Source organism: Misgurnus anguillicaudatus, chromosome 9, assembly GCF_027580225.2.
Source record: "Misgurnus anguillicaudatus chromosome 9, ASM2758022v2, whole genome shotgun sequence".
In the NCBI taxonomy this organism is placed as follows: domain Eukaryota; kingdom Metazoa; phylum Chordata; class Actinopteri; order Cypriniformes; family Cobitidae; genus Misgurnus; species Misgurnus anguillicaudatus.
Genome location: NC_073345.2, coordinates 28319408 through 28341039, shown reverse-complemented (window position 1 = coordinate 28341039; position 21632 = coordinate 28319408). Strand labels below are relative to the sequence as shown.

Genomic DNA, 21632 nt, shown 5'->3' with positions numbered 1-21632 from the left:
TACTTATCATACATCCTATTCAAGAAGGTCCAAAATGTCATTGAAACACACCAGTGGCTCTGCTGTCATAAATTAAACATGTTACCCCTCGAAGTACCCCTCCCCACAGAGCCCCCCCCCCCAAATAACAAATCGCAGTCTAACCCCTGTGTATTAACAGTATGTATTTATATGTAATTTAATTTGAATTCATTACATTCATTTAGATCAGGTTAATTTTTTAGTGCTTCTCACGAACGACATTTTAAGGTCAAGACTTGTTTTTGCATGTTAGCATGTTTTACTAATCAGCAAGTTTTATTTAGTCAGGGTTTTAAAGTCTTAGTATGGGAATATTATACAGCTGGCTAAGAGTAATACACTACGTGGTTAGTTAACAACTAACTATCAGCATCATTGACTGGGTCTTTACCCAGATAGCACAGGTACGTCTGTGAGATGTCTGGTAAAGATCTGGAGATCTGGAATACATGACAAGATCTTGTGAAAGGAAAAGAGCTGCTTTACAGTACATTCTAATATTACGTCTTGCAGACATCTTCAATATGTCTATATCTGTTGCTAGGAGACGTCTGCACAGACGTTAGTTGCAGATGACAACAATTTGAAATAAGACATCTTGCAGATGTAAACGCAGACGTCAAATAGATTTCTATTTATGTGTGCTATGCTATCAGGGTCTGTATCGCATCACAAAGCTATTGCTTAGGGCCCCCCAGTAAGTGTACATCCGTGCACTGGATAATCATGGATCGATGGATGGATTTTGGATAAACAGATATTCATAGACAGATGGACACAGATATGATACACATATAGATAGAAAATAGATAGAAAAAAAGAGAGACATACAAATAGATTCATTTAAACATAGACACAGATGGCCTTCTTGTACAGACCGAGTCAGAAGCGTGTGATTTGTTTATCTCTTCAAATGATATTGAAAGTATGAGTAAAGCGCCTGCCAGTATAAGAGGCGGAATCAGAGATGACGGGAGGCTTTTCTTCAGAACACTGTGATCTGTAACAGGTGAGTTGACTTAAGTCTCTCTTTTGATAAATTGGTGGATAATACAGTGTGGCTTTCAGTGGTGCAGGTGGGTTTGTTTGTCTTTCTCCCCATTAACACTGCTGCGACGTGACGCATTCATGAAAAACAAAGCGCTCGCTAACAGTCTCACCAGTCAAAATACTAGGCCACCTCGTTATACAAATTGCATGAAGTCTTTAAATGACAGTCGCCGCTCAGTGGGAATATTTAGGCGCACGGACTTACTTCTCAAGTATGCAGATGAAAATAAAAGTGACGTAATTGCTTGGGGGTTTCCTTACCACTTGAAATGAAAACGTCCGGTGTAAACACGCGCACCTGGAACAGTGCCTGGAAGAAACTGGGGCAAAGGTGTTTTGCTTAAGGGTACCTCAGTCGTCTCTTGCTGTGGTCTTGGGAATCGAACCCGCGACCTTCGAGTTAACAGTTCGACTCATGTGCATCCGACTGCACACAATCATCTAAAGTTCACTAATACAGGTAATGCACTGCATTATACGTTGTGATAAGTCGTTCGCGATTTCTTCGTTTCTTTATGCGCTTTGTTTTTAATGCTGTAACATTTTGCCCCATGGTTAGGGAAATTAATTAACCATGGTTTATGGTTTTATTTATGGACAAAGTGCACTTGTATATGATCCGCGTTCACGCCATCACCAGCAATTCTGTTGTCTTGTGAATAATATTTTTGGCGGATTCCTATTTGTAGGATGTGTTTACTACAACTGCAAACTTGTAGTAAGCAGAATAAATTTGTGTCTGTTTTAGCCTACTACAAATACCATAATTAAACTACTGTTACTGTAATAAAACCTTCGTTAATTTTACGTAAGTGTGGGTAACTTTAGTTGACATTAGATTCAATTACATTACATTTGATAATTTAATAGTTGTGTTAGTGCGGTGTTGCGCAGACCGATCGGCATTTTACGTCAAACTTTGAAGTCATACAGGGATCGGTCTGCGCAGTTGGCGCAGTGCCGCCTGAGGTCGAAACGCTCTCGCGGTACTTTGACGTCATGCTGCGATAGGTTTGCGCAGCACGTCTAACACGCCTATTAAATTGTCAAAAGTAATGGTAACAAACTGTAACGCTCCCAAATGCTCCAATCAGCAACAAGCTTCAGTTGCGTCACTCATTTTGCACATGCCCTCCTTAGTGTGTGCATTTTTGCAACACAGCTGAACATTTTATTTTCACATGTCTGTTTTTGGAGAAGGTAGCCTACATTGTAGGGTATGTATAATGTCTACTATTTGCTTGTGTCAATCTTTTAATGCAACTGAAGCAGTATGTTATGAATATTTTGAAATTACTTTTGTGTATGAAATTTTCTATGTAAATAAACTTGCCTTGTCAAGTTTACAGCAATGCATTTGTATTTCGGACATTGCTCTTTGCAAACACGTTTGCTACTTGATGAACCAGCATGTTTGTTTGTTTGTTTGTTTTTTTGTTTGTTTGTTAGACACTGCTGGCAGGTGGCTGTGACAGTTCTCTGTGGACAAGAAGCTTTATCCGACCGTAAGGATGGAGGAGAGAGAAGCGTGTTTATATTCACCCGTCCCTCCTGCTGGGATCTGGATTAAACGCTGGGTGTGCCCTCACTTCAGACCTCAACACTCGCTGGAAGAAGGTCCTCAAAAGGACTGCTGCTCACCTCATCCATTTTGCACCAAAAAGAGACTTGTGCTGACCTTTCTGGTCATCCTTGTCCTGGTCATAATGACGATGCTTCTGCTGCTGAATTATTACTGTATTATGATCTGGCAAATATGTGAAGAGGAAGATATTTTAAATCTGCCGAAGATTGGAAGCACAGTGCTGGAAAACCAGTGACGTCCTGTGTTGTGGTGCACTTGTTAAGGTGCATATGTATTAAGCTGCTGTTTTTTGTTTGATTATCTGGAAAGCCGCTTGAAATGACCAGGTTCATTGTGATTTTGTGAAGAAAATGATTCACACTGTTAAGTTACTCAGTTCCTGAATGTTAGTTTTTGATTTATTTAAATGACATCTTAGGTTTGTCATTACAGTTTGGTTTGAAAATTATGTATATTTAAAATGAGCAAAGTCACTGTGTTTATCTGCCTGTTTAACGTGTTAATCTTTATCTCTAGAGCTGTAAATGTAAGCAAATACTAAAAACTGCTTGTTTAAACTTTCCATACTTGAATCGTTTATGAGAAATATTTTCTAGTCTCCCTTCTTGTTTGGCTAGTACACACAGCACACATATAATAACAATATCAGTGAGGACATGATGTTATTGAAGAGATTGTATAGTAAATAATAAAACATAAACTTTGCCATATATCACATACACCCTCTTAAAAGGCTGGGTTATTTTTAACCCAGCGTTGGGTCAAAAAATAACAAACTATACCCATGTAGGGCTATAATTTAAAATATTTTGTGTTGGGTCAAATGGTTTAATTTAACCTTATGGCTGAGTTTTTCCCTATTTGACCAACCACTGGATTAAGAATAACCCAGCAGTTTAAATACAAACAAGAGTTGTTTGTTTAATTCAGTCATAATCTGGGCATTCAAGTGCAAGTTAGTTGCTACTGTACCAACCATTTCACACCAAACCAGAAATTCTTATTATTGTATTTATAGTTCATTGTGGGTTCCAAGAAAACCTGTTATAGCAAAACAACTTTTGTTTTCAGAAAGGATTGTTTTGTTCAGCTGTGTCAGCTTTAGTGCAGATGCATTGGACATTGAGCTCCGAATAGAGGACGCATGTAAATTAAACTGGTCTCACATTAGCCCTGCTGCACAACAATGGCAATGAGTTGATATTCTAGTCAGTTGCACCAGAGGAAACTTATTTAAACGGCACATTTTTAAATACAGACCTATGGGAAACACTCCCTTTTTCCTAAAGATTATAATCAGTGCAGGAAATGTTGTGCTTACGGTTGTGTCTAATCTATTGATTTATTTCCTCCCAGATACAAAATTGCACTCAACTCATTTTGCTAAAATAAACAGCATCTGCATTTCAAATACACAATATAAATGTATATCAAACACAGTTTAGCTTTAGTTGAGCTTTCAAAAATAATCACAAAATCACACTCTGTCAATACTTTCGTAACATTAACATCCCAAAAACTGTTCAAATCATTAAAAAAGTAAGTGTTATTTTGTGTCTTACTAATGTTTCTTTAGCTTTCTTAAATAAAAGAGGTCTGTGTTGTTGATGGATGTGAGTGGGTGGGGGGTTTTGTCTTTGCTGCTTCACCATCAGGATCACAACACACAGACCACCGGCTTCACTGATGGATAAACCGTGCTGTAAGTTTGTTGCATTAGCGACACTCCTCCTATTTGCAATTGTGTCTATTCTGCTCCTCACTGTACATATAGATGAAATGAAAGAGCCCCCCGAGTACATGGTAAGTATTATTCATTCTATGTATTGTTTACATATTTAAACACATGCATGGAAAATTAATTATTCTGATTAATATTCATTAGAAAGCAATGTTCAGTCCAACTTAAATTCGATCCAAGACCAAAAACTGTCGAGTCCAAGTGTACTTGATTCGGACTCAAATCAGAGTCAACTTGGACTCAACAGTTTTTGATTTGCCTGGACTTAGACTCAAGCTGAAATCGACTACAACACTGCTAGAAAGCGCTTTAATAGGAAATGCTATTTAATGTAATTCTTTCTTTTAAAAACTTCACATATTTAGTTTTGCAACAATGAATCTTGGAGGGGCATGAAAAAATTGGAGGGGTACAATTTTATTGCATTTTTAGTGTTTGTTTTCAAAGTCAAAAGCTAATATTTGCCTTGAAATGACATTTCGTGACTAAGCATTTTGTTTTGTATGAACTTAAAAAGTTATTTTATTCCTATTGAAAACCAGACACAGATGAGCCGGCCAAATCAAACATGTCTGTTCTGGGAATTGCATTTCTAGGAGTGTGTTATTATAAGACAACAGGTACAGTACAAGTCGACTCCTGGGAGTTTACCGTTGTTGGGAATCACACAGTACAGTACAGTACACACAGCCTTAAGAAAACTTACTGTACAAAGAGGTTTGAGCTCCATTAAAATTTGGGAGAAAACATTAAAGGTAACCTGTGTCCATTAAATACATTTGGCGAATAAAGCACTGAAAAACAACTTAATTTTCACTTTATGTGGAGCGACTGTTGCATCTTCTTTCGAAGCGCCATTTGGAATTCATCCTCCGTCTGTGTGTGTGCATGTTTAAGTGCACTTAAAAGTGCATACACGGAGAGATGCGTTTCAAAAAGCAAGCAAACAATCTTTCTGTTCTTGACAGGATACATAAAAACAAAATGATCTCGAAATACCACAGTATTCCTTTTCTAATAAAAACATTTGTTTAAGTTGTTTGCCAAGAAACGACATCGCAGAAATTGTCCTTGTCTTAATTCATGTATAATGCTGAAACAAATGTAGGCATGTCAGAATTACAGTTATGCCGCTTACATAATGTAGCCTTTTTAATGTTTGATGACAAGAGACTTAAGGAAAATTATGTAGATTTATAATTTAAGTTTAATGTCCTAATTATCAGTCTACTTATTTGTATGTCCCACAGCTAACGTATGAACGTTATTAACCGGTTCAGGGACTTGATTTTTTTTGTTCTAACTAGTTCAAAAACATCAATTTTAGGCTTGAACCAAAAACGGAAATGTTAAAATACTGTTTCTGTTCAGAATGAACGAATTGGGAAAAAAATCTGGTTCAAAGCCCTGCTAAAGGATTATTTTGTAGTATGTTTTTTTCTATAAAAAGTTTTGTTGGTGTTTTTCTGTTTATTTGCCATATGTCCCAAGAGACATTTCTTGCATGTCTATACTTTCCATTTTCTATACTATCAAGAAACTGCTACGTATCTTTGTGAAATGATAAGTCAATGGCCTACAGCTTTGTGGAAAATAATGATTTCTCATTTAAAAGTTACTGCAGATATCATAATGTCAAAAAATCTGCAATGTTATTGGGAATTACACTGAAACAAATCTCTGGTTGCACATGATTAAATTAAGTTTTCTTAAAATTATAATTTTTTTAAATTGTTGGATCTAAGTAATTCAATTATCTACACCAGTTCAACATGACTGAATCAAGTTTCCTTAAAATGAAAATCATTTTAATTAATGTTAATTTCATTTTAAGAAAACTTAATTTAATCATGCGCGGCCGATGTCCAGAAGTTTTTTTCAGTGACCAACAACTTTGCAAATGGTAAACAATTGTGAAATTCAATTCTGGTATGTTGAACCTGTTCTCACTTTGGCCCTCTGCCCCATTGCAGTATGGGATTGTTTTGGATGCAGGTTCCTCGCACACGGCGATGTACATCTACAGATGGCCAGCAGATAAGCTTAATGGCACAGGCGTGGTCACCCAACACAGCGAGTGTCATGTCAAAGGTCAAGAATACCAAGAATTTACTAAAATCATACACATTTAAAGGCAGATTAGCGATAACACAAAGCAAAACATACGTGCATAAAAACATGTGTTTGTCCTGTTTTAAATGCCATTGTGTCGCTGTGGGGCAGGTGGGGGAATCTCGAGTTATGCTGGACAGCCGGGTGCAGCCGGTCGTAGCCTGGAGGTGTGTTTGAAACAGGCTATGAGAGACATTCCCCTCGACAGACACCGCCGCACCCCTGTTTATCTTGGAGCTACGGCTGGGATGAGACTTCTGGAGTGAGTGTGTTTCTTCATTCATTGCTTTCTGAACTACACGACTTTGAAATGGTTTCATGCAGAAGAAAGAATGTATAAAACAATGATTTTTTTTTTAAATACATTCTGATCAGTGGGGCTCGTGATTGTTCTTCCAAGGGGCGCAAATTCAAAATATGTGTGTCATGTGTGTTTTTAAAATATGTGTTTGTTGCTTAATGTGAACCATGTGCATCACATGTTTTGTCAAAATAAGTGCCTGCTGCACACGCGTCAAACCAGTTTATTATAAAAGAGACGCTCACGTTCACAAAATACACGCAAGACACTCCCTTAACAGTAAACTCTGATTACACATGAGATTATGCGAGTGTCTGGCAAACGCGAGCGTCTTTTTTATCATAAACCCTTTAGACGCATCTGCAGTATAGGCACTTATTGTGACAAGACACGAGATCCACATAGGATCCCTCAACGCGCAGAACACATATTTTGAAATTACGAACCACACACATGACGGGCTACATACATGTTGCCTTAAAGTGTCCAAAAAACATTTTGAGGACATGTTCACATGTGCATTGGCTACACTGTCAGACAAAAATGGTAAAAAAATGGTCCGAAGCTGTCACTAGCATAGACATTATATACGTAGACGCCTCATGACGTGCGGGAACATAATCCAGCGTCGGCGCCATATTGGTTGGGTCTCCTCACTCAACACTAGCACCAGAGTCAATCGGAGTCAATGGAGATCGAGCAACTACGCCTGTATTTTGTGCAGCTTATGGTTGCAATAACCAGTGCAGTATTCATACCAGATCACATGGGATTACCTTTCAAAAGTAAGATTGAACAATAATTTTTTGTTATTTTACCATTTATAATATTATGTCGTAACTTATTTACATGTAACCAAGCCGTGTGAAAATCCGGTAAAAATTCAGGGAGTTATGATTATTGTAATTGGGAATACACCTTCCTCAATAGAAATAAATGCATTATGGGGACCCATCCAAGATGGCGGATGCCCTGATACGTCAGCTCCAATAGGCAGTGTCCAACCGCAGCGTCAGTCTACAAATATAATAGCTATGTTCACCACACTCTAAAAACAAACGGTGCTAAATAGCACTAAAACTGGTTCTTGGCTCGTAATCATAGAGGAACCATTTTAAGTGCCATATAGCACAGATGAAGTAGCACCGGGGTAGAACCATAAGGTGCTATGTAGAACCATATGTGGTGCCATAGTGGTGCTATATGGCCCCCATAGGTGCTTCATAGGTGCTATATAGCACAAAAATTTGTTCCTCTATGATTACGAGCCAAGAACCACTTTTAGTGCTGTTTAGCATTGTTTATTTTAAGAGTGTGGGGAAGTACCCTTTTGAAATGTCCTATGTAACATTTAGGTACAGATACGTTTACATAGATTTGGGACCAATGTGTACCTTTGAGGCACTAATATGCACTCTTTAGGGGCAAAAGTGTACTTCTTGAAAGGGAAAATGTTTTTGGCAGTGTATGCAGGGATTGTTGTATGTAAGACTCTGTAGCACGGCACAGTGTGTACTGTACAGCGTTTCTCATGAGAGTAACCATTAGCTGCACTTTAAAACTGCTGGGTAAAGCAGTCTTTCCATTTCTGACCCAACCATAAAAACAACCCAGCATTTTTTAAGTGCATTGATGTGGTTTTGATGTTCTTGTTGTGTCCTAGTTAACATGTTTATTTACCTACTTGGTAAAAATGTTTTTACTTTTATTAACCTACTTTAACTAAACTCTTGAGTAGTTTGATTATAAGGGTGTTTTAAACCATAGTTGGATCAAACATAGACAAACCCATGAAATAACCTAGAAAATGTCAGTTTTTGACCCTGAAACTACCCAGATTTTTGGGTTGGAACAACCCAGCATAGGTTAACTTAAACCCAATAGTTGGGCTTGTAATATATTACCCAACCATGAGTTAAAAACAACCCAGCATTTTAAACGTTTCCATTTAAAATGCATTATAGCTTTTATTCTTATTCAAGTTTTTTTTTTAGACTTTTAAGGGCATTGCGTACAGTTAAGTGTTTGTGTTGTCCTGTGTAGCGCCTTTGTCCTGCCGTTTCATTAAAGGGATAGTTCACTTTAAAATGAAAATTCTGTAATAATTTACTCATCCTCATGTTGTTCTTAGCTATGGGTTGCCAACTGTCTTGTATTAGCCGGGGCGTCCCGTATTTTGAGCCAAATTTTTTTGTCCCGTACGGGACGTCTCGCATCCAGTTTTTTGACTGCTACGCTAATCTAACCCGTGACTGATACAACAGGCTTTGTCCGACTTCATGCGGCATCACAAGAACCGAGCGGCAGATAACATCACGAGAGCGATTCGAGAAATCATACAAAAGAGACTGCTTTCGAAATGCTCTCGCGGTACTTGATGTCATCCACCTGCCAGTTCTTGCAGCGCCACAAGCAGCAACAGCAGCCGCAGCAGTGCTGATCACAACACTTCGTAATGATCTCCGACACCTTTCATCCAGTCACAATCAGTATACGTTCACAGAAATCTATGTTAGTTTAAGTTTGTGACACATAAGATTAACATCAAGAGGATAACGTTTTACCCTTAGTGCAGGAGTCAAGTGTTTTGTTTTAGACAGATATTAAAGGAAATGGTTCAATTAAAGCAGTGGTTCCCAAACTTTTTCAGTGTGCGGCCCCCTTGTGTATGGTGCATTCCTTCGCGGCCCCCCCAAAGGAAATTTTTGATAAAAACTGTTCTAAAACTCAACATTTTAATAAAAAAAAAAACATTAAATTATACAAAAAAGTAGTGCTTTGGGTTAGTAGCCTTATTTTTTTAGGTTTAATTACACAGAATTCATGATAAATTAATGTATTTCATAAAACGTCATAAAACTGGGGCCCCCTGGCACCATCTCGCGGCCCCCCTGGGGGCCCCGGCCCCCAGTTTGAAAACCACTGAATTAAAGGACTGTGTGAGAAGTACCTGCTGTAAATTAACAAACTATTAGGCCTAATAAACCTGTTGCCAAGGCATACGAGTTATAAATTAATAATATTTAATTAGGAGATAAGCTATCATTTTGACAAATGGCTTAAATACACTGTATACACAAAACCATATCCTCACTGCGACAGGCCACCCTTTGTCCCGTATTTCAGAGTGAGAAAGTTGGCAACCCTATTCTAAACCTGTATCAATTTCTTTTTTCTGATGAACACAAAAGCAGATATTTTGATAAATGATGGTAAACACACTGCAGATAGTGACCTTTGACTTCCATAGTAGTAAGAAAATGTGAAAGTATTGTGATAAATGATGAAGAAAATATTTTTGATAAATGATGGTAAGCCCACAGTTGACGGTACCCATTAAATTCCATCATATTTTTTTATTCCTACTATGGAAGTCAATAGTCACTAAATATGCTAAACTGCTGTGTGTTTACAATCATTTTTTTTTTTTGTAAAAAAAATCTTATTTTGTGTTCATCAGAAAAAAGAAATTAATACAGGTTTAGAACGACATGGGGATGAGCAAATGATGACAGAATTTTCATTTTAAAGTGAACTATCACTTTAAGATGAACAGTTCTTGTACTTATGTTAGGATCTTTCTGTTTTTAGCATTTCCAGGCCTGATAAATCAGGCCAGATTCTTCTGGAAGTAGGACAGAAAATCAAATCCTTTCCCTTCAGCTTTCGGGGAGCAGTGATTTTGAGTGGTCGTGAGGAGGGTGCCTACGGTTGGGTCACTGTAAACTACCTCCTTGAAAACTTCATAAAGGTCATTTTGTCCGGAAAGAGAATGGACGGTGTTAACATTAAACCGCACATTAGTTAATTATACTTAAGATCTGTCACTTATCAAATTACCATGATCTGACAAATCTCCTACCAAGTCACTAACTTGTGTCCTCTAGTGGCCATTGTCTTGTTTATCTCTCCTACAGTATGGCTATGTGGGCCGGTGGCTTAACTCAGGCAAAGAAACTGTGGGAGCACTGGATTTAGGGGGGGCATCTACCCAGATCACATTTGAGACCCCAGAGACGATTGAAGACAAAAAAAATCAAATGAACTTGCGACTTTATGGGCATGAGTATTCTCTTTACACGCACAGTTACTTATGCTATGGAAAAGAAGAAGCCCTACGCAGGATTCTGGCCTATTTAGTTAAAGTATGAACTGGTGCATAATTAAAATAGCTTTCTTATGAAATACCATTACAATTCAACTAATTTTCTCTTCAGTCACAGGATAATTCAAGCATTGTTTATCACCCCTGCTACCCATCTGACTTCACTGATGTCTTTCAACTGGACAAAGTGTTTGACTCACCTTGCACATCATCATGGAGGCCAAAACCTTATAACCCTCATGCTTGGATAACAATAAAAGGCACTGGAGATTACCAACGCTGTCTGGACAACACTTCAGAAATATTCTCCTTCAATCGCTGTACATTTTCTAAGTGTTCCTTTAATGAGGTTTTTCAACCCAACATTCGTGGAAGCTTTGTGGTGAGGGAACCAGAACCAGTTTGACTGATACAAAGGGTTACTCTGCCTTGGTAACATTGTTTGCCGGTAACAGAATTGGCATAAACCCAACATGATCTCATGGCAAGTAGTGTTAAAGTCACAAAAAGAAAATTTGATTAACTTATTTGTGTCCATGGCACGAAATTTTCAGCTTTTTCGTGCCTTGATTAATGTTTTTTCATGTCACTCGCACAAATTTCTATAAATAGTTTTCGTGTCCGTGGCACGACTTTCTTTTACGTGTCATTTATGTATTGTTTTTAATTTTTTTTCCTATTTTTAATAATTGTCCCTTGGGGTTGGGGTTAGATTTGAGGTTTGGGTTAGGATGTACTTTTATGTATTGGTTTCTACATGTTTTTCTTCCTCTTTTTTTAAGTCCCGTTCTTCCTGTTTTTGAAGCTTTGATTGTGTTAACAGTGCACACTATAACACGTGATTATGTTTCACGTGTAAAAAATGCATTCTTTTCCACAAAATTCACTTATGCCTATAGCGCTGTTTTCACTGTCCTAAAATGCAACAAAAAAAATTGTGCCATGGACACGAAAAACTATTTATAAAAATTTGCGTGAGTGACACGAAAAGGCAAGGCACGAAAAAAAAGCTACATTTTGTGCCATGGACACAAATAAATTAATAAAATTTTTAACACGACTTTCTGTGAGATCAGTCTGCACAAACCATTTGAAAAAAGCTAAAAAAAAAAATGACTTTGGACACTAATGGGTGGTTTCCCGGACAGGGATTAGACTAGTCCTAGACTAAAAAAATGTAAGAGCTGTCCAAACTGAAAACATCTTGCACTGACATATCTTAAAATAGGCTCAATCAGAACCCTTTGTCTTGCCTCAAAATGCACACACGCTATGTATAGTAAGGCATGTTTGTTAAAACTAGTTAAATTTCCTAATTAAACTAAGGCCTAGTCCTGGTTTGTTGTATATAATTTAAATAAGAGAAGAAACACCTGTTAATCTTTAGCTTATGGAGTCTGCCTGCTTTCTTTCAAAAAAATTATGCTTTCCTCCTTATTTTCATTTTTCAGGCCTTTTCTGCCTATTTCTTTACACACAATTTTCTCCAGAGGAGTACAGGGATAAATATCAAGACTTCTGATCAGTTACAAGAGGCCGTCCTGGCGGTGTGTAATATGACCATAGAAGAGGTATAACAAGAGTGCATGTGATATAAAATGTGTCTGTGTTATATAAAGTCTTATTAATCGGTTTCTTTTAGATGAACAGGAAAGCTCCTGACATGCAAAGATACCTAAAGGATTACTGTGCAGTTGCAGTGTATATACAAGTGCTAATGCTGAGAGGTTACAGGTTTGATGAGCACTCCTTCCAAAATGTTGCTTTCCAAAAAAGGTTGAGTTTGTTCAATATAGTGCACATATTGTACCTAAATATGATTTTGTGATAGTGTTAATATACATTACAAAACCAAAAAATGCTCCCTCACTGCACTTTCGAGTCTCCGCTTCTCTGTGTTACAGGCAGGTGAAGCATCTGTGGGCTGGGCACTTGGTTATATACTTAGTGTAAGCAGTCTTCTTCCAGAGGAACCTATAGAGGTCAGGAAGGGCTTGCATCGTGGAGCATGGATCGGCCTGCTGTTTCTCCTAGCCATTCTCTTTACTGCTACCTTATGTTACACGGCTCTCCTGGTCCTCCAGAAAAAAAGGAATAATGGAGGGGTCTCATAGCCCACCACCACACCACAGGGCTGTTGTTTGTCGCAGAGTTATTTTTGTCGTCCCATGGGTTTTCTCTGTTCAGACTCTTTTTTGGAAAATCTCTGTATACAAATGAATCATTTGGTACTCATATTATGTACTGTCCAAGACAGCAGATGACTCTGCAGCTGCTGACTTTGGCACAGATCTGGCCTGTGGGTCATCTGCTGTATAGAATATAATTAACAGAAAGACATTTTTGTTTTATTGTTTACTGATGTGGGTTCTAACATTTTGTATCTTAAATTGTACTGTATGAAACATAAACAACCTAGACAATTAATTAATGAATTCCCCTGCTGAAAAAAACAATAAAACCATTACAGAAAATTCTAATGGTTTCCATTAAAATACCAATAGGAACCATTAGTTTTTACCATTAAAACCACTACACTGTAGTGTTTTTGGGCCATATTCCATTAGAGTCAGCCATATTCCATTAGAACCAATAAAATTCCCAATAAAACCATTAGAATTTTCTTTAATGGTTTTATTGTTTTTTTTCTCACCAGGGTCGTGACAGTTGAATATGTGCGTACTAACAGTTAGTATCATAAAAGTTAAACAACCTAGAAAATTACTGAACTAATGACATATATTTTAATTCATTTTATTCCAAGTAAATGCAAAATTGTGAAAAGCGCTAAAAATAAATTTGCATAGAATTACACAAACTGCAGATATCATGGTACATTTTTGTAGGTAATGCAAACTACATACTTTATGACTGAGGCTTATATTTTCACAAAGATTACATTTGGTAGATTTGGTTGTTGCATTAAAGCACCAGGTGATGGCAGTAAGTAACTTCACTTCCGTTCAGTGACGCACGTAACCAATCCTGCGCAGTGCGCATGCGCGGATCAGCTCACATTTATATCTTAGCTTTTACCATGCTGCGCTCCATGATATTTTAGCCTATATCTGTTACGTTATTCAGATTTAAGAAAATGTCTGATACTACAGCTAGTGTATCGTGTTCTCCGCAGATTGCGGAAACAGACGATAACAAAAATACAGGTGATATCAACCCAGAAACAGTACAAAACACTATTAGCAATAATTCTCAGGTTGAAGAAGGTGAGTCTATCAGCTGAAACCCTTAAAAAACTTCAAAATACAGTCATCTGGGCTTTATTTGCATCTTGTGTATGTCTGTGTATGTGTTTGAGTTGTTGGGATGGGTTTATGGGTGTTGATAAGGCTTAGCAAGCACACGTGCTAGGCTAGGCTAAGCTAAATATCAGCGCCCATCATTCACCTCAAACAACCACCACAAAATCCCATTTTAAACTAATCTTAATTTATGTTAGTCTGTTGTAATAATAATACAGTGGAAAAACATACTTGAATACACAAAACACGAGTTTAATAAGTGAGAAATATTTACGTTTTGTTTATTGTCGCTTAACTCGACGATTAAAGAATAGCGTAGCAAGCTTGGTAAAAATAAATGTACACAGATAAAGTTAACAGTTTAATGTCGTTGAATTTAAATGAAAACAGTTAATTTGTAGTTTTAAATACTGCGTTTTTAATTAAAATAATTTAAACAGTTACAATTTCAGTTGTAAATGCATTTAAGATGTTAACGTTACTTATTTAATTTAATATTTAAATAAATAAATCAATAATAATAGTGATACTCTGTTATGTTATACAGGGCAATAAATAGTACAACATTTTTCCATTTTGCTATCATCATCGATTAACAGAAGCGTTCTTTTCTGTCGTTTAATTTTTATGTAAATTTTTCATGACTCGTGTTTATTTCAGCATTTTTGTTTTATATTTTTTGTTATATTAAAGTTACTGTAGTTAAAGTCTCTATATCTCTATATGCGTCTATATTAGCTACTATTAGAGATTTGTACATTACAACATTGCATTAGGACGCAATAAACAAAACAATTGCACAGACTGTTTCATGCTGTTTAAGTAAACAATATTTTTAATTGCATATACTTGTTGATTTTTAATTCTAATCAACTTGAATTTGCAATTCATTTCAGCTTTCTTGACTGTTGAGGAGTTGCTAAAAATTATAAAAATAAAGTTGAATTAGCTGAATTTATTTCAACTTTATTTTTATAATTTATAGCAACTCTTCAATAGTCAAGAAAGTTTAAATTAATTGTAATTTCAAGTCTAAAAATTTAAGTACAAAATTATTTTTACAGTGTGTAAATAGTCACTTTTGGTGCAATCCGTTACAAGAATATGTCTGACATGCAACTCTTTAGTTATTATTTTTACAAACCACATTCACTTTAATTTCAGAATGTAAATAGATAAAGGACTGAATCAGTTATATTTGCCATAAGATGTGTTTGTGTATTTGTACAATGTATTTTGAATGCTTAGACTGGGCCTCATTCATAACCAAGCAAAACATTAGGTTTGGTTAATGCAACAGCTCATACACTCGAAAGTAAAGAATCAAAATCTGTCACATGGGTATTACCCTTTCAAAAAGTACACTTTTGTACCTAAAGAGTGCACATTAGTACCTTTATAAAGGGAACCGTCCTTGTGATAGCTTTTGTTTCATTTTCTCTGAGAGTGTAAAATTATGGATTTGTTTTTCAGAAATGAGGCGTGTTATATGTGCAGTTAGTCACTAGTTATATATAAAAATCATTAATGGGTCTTGCTGCGTGCATTTATTTGTTCTGCACTTACGATTGTAAATAATACGTTGTGACGATCTTTTTCACTTCCTGATTTTATTGCAGTGTCACAGAATGATAGTAATCCTCTTAAAGGCCTGCTGACTAAAACCTTTTGCTATGTGTGTGAAGCAACTCTGCTTTATGACTCCCAGAGATTTTCTCATTATAAGGTTTGTGCACTAATGTTTTTACTGAGAAGTGTGAAATCATAAACGTAAAATGCAGCAGATGTATTTGAAATGCTTTTTTGCTCCGTTTCTAGGGTAAGAAGCATGCTCAGAAAGTCAAGCTTTTCCTGCAGGACAAGCAAGCTGAAAAGCTTAAACAAAGCCAGGAATCCAAAACCTCTTTGGTAAATTGAGAACACAATTTTGTTAGCTTTTAATTATTTTGCTTCTGGCAAACATGAATTATGTCATTGATGTACGAAATCAGTGACTTTCCTTATAGCAGAAAGTCAAAGGTGACCTTAAACAGATTTTTAGTGAATAATAGCTCAAATTCCAGTCTTTTTCCTATAGTGTATGAACTTCTTATTTACTTGACAGCTCATAGTCCACTCATTTTGGTACAATTCACCTTTAGCTTTTCATTGAAGAAATATGTGGGTTTTGTGACAAAATGGTGGTGAATATCAGTGATAGCATTTTAATTTCATTGTCTTTTTAATTGTTTTATTATTATAATTTAATAGTTTTATTATTATAAAATGAGTGATTTCGTTTTTGTGCATGTGATTTTTTTTAAAACCACTTCATTCTGTATTTACAGACAGGTCTCTCTGCAGACCCCGATAAGTTTTGTGAGTTGTGTAACATGGTGTTTAGCTCCCCAACTGTTGCCAGGTCTCACTATTTGGGCAAAGTTCATGCCAAGAACATGAGAAAAACAAACGCTCCACCACAAGGAAGTGAGTGCATTTAGATTTATGCATTTGACAGACACTTTTATCCAGTGCATTACAACAGTATTTGTATAGCATTAACTTTTTGCGCTGCTTACGCAATACCGAATACTGAACTACAGGTGCACTGTAACATCACATTGTACTTGAAAATCAATGCTTTTATCTCTAATAAATGGCTTTTAAAATATTCATCGTTTGCATCCAACAGATTCAACACCCCTACTGTCATTCACAGTTCCTGTTGCTAAACCAGCAGAGGTCGCTGTGCAGAAAAAATCTGCTTTGGAGCAAAAGGGCGCCTCTGTTTTGTGCGATCAGGAGGTCAATGTTGAAGACCCCATCAAGTATTGTAAGTTGTGCAAAGCTTCCTTCAACAACGCTGTGGTCGCTCAGCAGCATTACAGCGGTCGGAAGCATCAGAGGAATCAAACCCGACAGCAGATGATGGACGAGCTCGCGGACCAGTCTGAGCATGGTACATTTGCATATTTAAATTCATCTTTTTAGGAGGTTATATGTAGGGCTGTGACAGTTTGGATTTTTTTCTTAATGCGGTGAAGCATCAACAAATCACGCGGTTATGTGGTTAACCTCACAATAGTAACCCCCCATAACCCATAAAAATTAATGGCTTCATGTTCACGGTATTTGTGTGTATTTAATTAAACCTTTTCTGTAAACACGAAGTACTGAAACTTGGTAATTAAATAACAATAATCAGACACGCGCACATAAACCCCTATATGTTTAATGGACTGACCCTCCCCCTTGTGCAGAAAGCCGTTTTTTTTTTCTAGAAGTCCTTGAACACTGGCTGTAAGACAATAAATTATGATGTTATATGTAATATGATTGTAATGCTGCGTTCACACCAGCCGCGGTAGAGGCGTCAAGCGTGAGTGATTTCAATGTTAAGTCAATGTGAAGACGCATTGACGCGTTTCTGGAGGTCTCGCTGCGCGAATGAGGCGTTAAGCGTGGCGCTGTTGATGTGATTTTACCTCATTCGCGCGTCTAGTTTGCGCAAATTGAGCGTTGTTGCGGGAAACGCGCGAGTTGAAAAATGTAAACTTTGGCGGAAAAACGTGCCGCGTTCGAGTCCCAGAAGCCCCTCCCATGGCACGAATATCTGCGTGAATGGCTCGAAGACTGGAATTTCACGCGTGGCTTTCATGAAGCTAGTAAACTCAAAATGTTCAAGCGAAAGATTAGACGCGGTAGATGCGAATTTGATGCCTCAAACGCGACTGGTGTGAATTTGAATTGTTGAATTGTTAAGGGTTTATATCATGAGAAATTACATGCAAAATGTTGTGATTCTAATAATGTCTTGTACGTTTTGGTTTCTTTATTTTTTTTTGTGTTGACAGCGAGCTCCCTGACGTGCCCAATATGCTGCGTGACTTTCAGCTCAATAGAGATGTACCATGCACACATGCAGGGAAACAAACATCAGACCAAGTGAGTTGTGTCAATCATATCTCATGTTTTGTTATAACTTCTAGGATTTAGTTCATAGATGTGTTAGGGACGGACCAGTACATCAGCTAAGTCAGTTTTCCCATTTGAGATCATCAGCATTGGCTAATTAAAAGGTTTTAAAGGGGCCATGGCACAAGACTTTTTTAAGATGTCAAATAAATATTCGGTGTCCCCAGAGCACATATGTGAAGTTTTAGCTCAAAATACCAAATAGATAATTTATTATAACATGTTAAAATTGACACTTTGTTGGTGTGTTCAAAAATGTGCCATTTTGGGTGTGCCCTTTAAAATGCAAATGAGCGGATGAAGTGCAAACACTGATCACAATGATGGTGGTTTGATGCAATTGAAACTCAATTGTGCTGTGATTTTTTTTCTCTCTTTCTTTGCACTAAATAGCAGTGCTGTGATTGGATAGTGCAGATTAAAGGGGCGGTGTTATTCTAATAAGAGCTCCTTATGACATCATAAAGAGGGCCAAATTTCAACGACCTATTTTTGTATGTGCTTGTAGAGAATGGTTTACCAAAACTAAGTTGATAGAAGCACTGGGGACCCAATAATAGCACTTATTAAGTCTAATTTTCATGCCATGGCCCCTTTAACTTTGGACTGGACATTTCCTGTTTGCAAATGTCTTAGCACATTAAAATTGATATTATTTATCTGTTTACTATTTTTATGCTAATTGAATTAATTTTGAGTTACCAAATTGAATGATCATTCCTTTCGTCTTGACTCTCAGAGAGAAGAAAGTAATGGAGCTATGTCAGTCTCAGAAGAAAGTGTATGACTCCTATCAGGACGAGCTGTCTGACTACATCCAAGTCCAGAAGGCCCGGGGCCTGGAGCCCAAGACAAATCCAGCCACTGTGGGACAAACAAGCAAAAGTTTGACCGAGATTACTATAGAAAACCCACAGGCAGTAGAGGTGATGCCTCATCCTGCCCTTATGCCACAGCGACCTCCACCACCTGCTTTTTCCCAACCACCCTGGCATCCACAATTCCCATCTCAGGTCAATCATTTAGGCTTCAGGCCGAGAGGACCTGTCCCACACTATCCACTAGAGTATATGTCCCACCCCCATCATCAATTCATACCGGGTCAGTTACACAAAAGAAGGCGGAGCCCTGACTCGTATAGCTCCTCCTCTTTTTCAGACTCCTCTTCATCCTCCTCTTACACTAGCAGCAGTGGTAGTAGTGACAGCAGCAGCAGTTATGACAGTAGAGAAAAAAGGAGACGGAAGAAGAGGAAGATGAGGATGCCGAGCAGGAAGAGGAAATACCCGGAGGACGATTGTGATGTGGAAAAAAGAGGAAGGGAGGAAGAACGAGGGGAAAGGGAAAAAAAGGAAAGTAAAAGAAGGAAAAAGGAGAGAAGCTCTAGTGAGGATAAGCAAAGCAGGAGTAGAAAAAGACCAAGTAGGAAGCATAGGAGACATGGGGACACACACCATGCAAAGAGACAAAAAGAGGAGGAGCCTATGGTGAAAGGGGAGGAGGAAGTTCAGAACGTGGAAGCACAGGGAAATATTACTCAACATGTTGATGAATGGACAGATATGAAAGATGGCAAACAAAAGCACAAGAAAGACAAGAAGAAGGGTAAGGAGAAAGTGAATCAAGAGGACAACAGGACAGAAGAAGAAAGACTCTGGGATGAGACTATTCTTGGTGTTTTCTGATTCGACGGCTTTATAATAAAACAGCGACGGACCTCAAAAAAGATGTGTGATGAAATCTGCTGGACTTAATGCATGCTGCATATGCCCTCAGAAGAGATCATCTTTTAAGTATATCTTATGTTTGCTCAAGGACTGCTGAGTTTAGGATGTCTCAAGAGCTGCCTTTAGCTGTCCAGCTCATATTTCGTTCACGAATAAAAAGGAATAAGAATGTATTTTGCTCATGGCAAATGAAGAACACTTTTGGCAGTATTTGCGTTATTTATTTTGACTTTTTTTTCATGACCCGACACGCATACTTTATTACCATAATGTGGCAGAAAATAACAATGTAGTTAAATGGCAAATTATTAATACATGTGAGTAATTATTGTAACACCTTACAAATACTGTAATTCAATGATTTTAGAATTTAATTATATTTGAGAAAATAAGATGAATTTAATCTAAACTTAACTCAAAATTTAAAGGGATAGTTCACCCAAGAATGAGAATGGTGTCATTGGTGACTCATCCTCATGTCGTTCCGGACTCGTGGGACATCCGTTCATCTTCGGAAACACATTTTAAGATGTTTTAGATTTGGTTTGAGAGCTTGTTGACCCTTCATTAAAAAAATCTACGTGTGGTGTGCAGTCCATGTCCAGAAGGGTGGTGGAAGCATCATCGGGGTGGTCCATGTGACATCGGTGGGTCAGTTGGAATGTGTTGAAGCATTTAAAATGCATTATGGTCCAAAAATAAAAATAAAATACGACTTTATTCAGCATTGTCGTCTGTTGTGAAGTGCATGCGCGAGACTGGAGTCACGTGACTGCAGTGACACAGCTGACATGTTATCTGGTGCGCCCCAGCTGTTTGTTTGTTTTTTTGTGCGCCCGGGCTTTGTTTACAGTCTAAAAAGAGATGCACGCTGTAAGTTTAAAAAAAAACATCGCAAACATGTCTGAGGATAACACGTCATCCGCGTCACTGCACTCACGTGATTTTGGTCTCGCGCATGCGCTTCACAACAGAACCGTAAGAGAAGACAATGCTGAATAAAGTCGTTAGTTTTTTATTTTTGGACCAGGATGTATTTTCGATGCTTTGGCACATTTTGGCTGGCCCACTGATGTCGCATGGACTACTTTGATGATGTTTTTGTTGCCTTTCTGGACATGGACTGTATACCATACATACATATTGAATGAGGGGTCAACAATCTCTCGGACTAAATATAAAATGACACGAAGATGAACGGAGGTCTTGCGAGTTTGGAGTGACATGAGGGTGAGATATTGATGACATTATTTTCATTTTTTAAGTGAACTATCCCTTTAAACAACCAAATGCATTGCAGTCATGAGAGTTTAGGGGTAAACATGTATATTATTGTCATAAAAATAGTTTTGTTAATGCCAGGTCAACAATATTCTTTATTAACTTTGTTTTAAGGTGAAACGTGACCTGTCCTTTTTTGAGTTTCACTTCTGGAGTACTTTATATTATTTGTTTGATGTTCAGTTGTAATGCAAAACACACTACATAACTCTAAATCCATTTGCACAGATCAATTTCTCAATGTGAGCCATCCAACAGTTTCCAAATGGATGTATTGTACATCTCACTTTATGCTCCGATCAAATAAACACCTATCACTGTCTATACCCACACAGATATAATATTTATTGTGTTAGACTTCATAATTTCTTCACTTTCAGCCTCAGGGTGGTGCTGATTGGCTGCACTTTTGCTAAATCTGTGTCTACTGTCATCTCACAATACAACAATGAAGGCCTTCTATATATAGGCCAAGAATTAAATAAAAAAAATTGT

At 37.4% G+C, this 21632-nt stretch overlaps 2 protein-coding genes and 1 long non-coding RNA gene across 4 annotated transcripts; all 3 read left to right on the top strand.

The window, feature by feature from the left end:
* The first annotated feature begins 1042 nt into the window (after positions 1 to 1042).
* Positions 1043 to 3222, top strand: LOC129423777 (uncharacterized). Its single transcript, XR_008637858.2, has 2 exons — positions 1043 to 1531; positions 2521 to 3222. It is a non-coding gene; the product is annotated as an uncharacterized lncRNA (long non-coding RNA).
* Positions 3223 to 4297: 1075 nt separating this feature from the next.
* Positions 4298 to 13484, top strand: entpd2b (ectonucleoside triphosphate diphosphohydrolase 2b). Its single transcript, XM_055180251.2, has 9 exons — positions 4298 to 4459; positions 6371 to 6488; positions 6621 to 6771; positions 10402 to 10561; positions 10728 to 10955; positions 11028 to 11297; positions 12367 to 12486; positions 12558 to 12692; positions 12820 to 13484. The coding sequence occupies exons 1-9, from the start codon at positions 4343 to 4345 to the stop codon at positions 13027 to 13029; spliced, it is 1509 nt and encodes a 502-aa protein (XP_055036226.2). The 5' UTR covers positions 4298 to 4342; the 3' UTR covers positions 13030 to 13484.
* Positions 13485 to 13868: 384 nt separating this feature from the next.
* On the top strand, positions 13869 to 21469 carry zmat1 (zinc finger matrin-type 1). Of its 2 annotated transcripts, none has more exons than XM_055180248.2 (7): positions 13869 to 14139; positions 15795 to 15901; positions 15994 to 16083; positions 16503 to 16641; positions 16874 to 17113; positions 18009 to 18099; positions 18869 to 21469. In XM_055180248.2, exons 1-7 carry the CDS (start codon positions 14010 to 14012, stop codon positions 19812 to 19814), a joined length of 1743 nt encoding a protein of 580 aa, XP_055036223.1. In that variant the 5' UTR covers positions 13869 to 14009; the 3' UTR covers positions 19815 to 21469. The 2 variants fall into 2 exon arrangements, with proteins under 2 accessions (XP_055036223.1, XP_055036222.1); XM_055180247.2 differs by having other exon boundaries at positions 16847 to 17113.
* Positions 21470 to 21632: the final 163 nt, after the last annotated feature.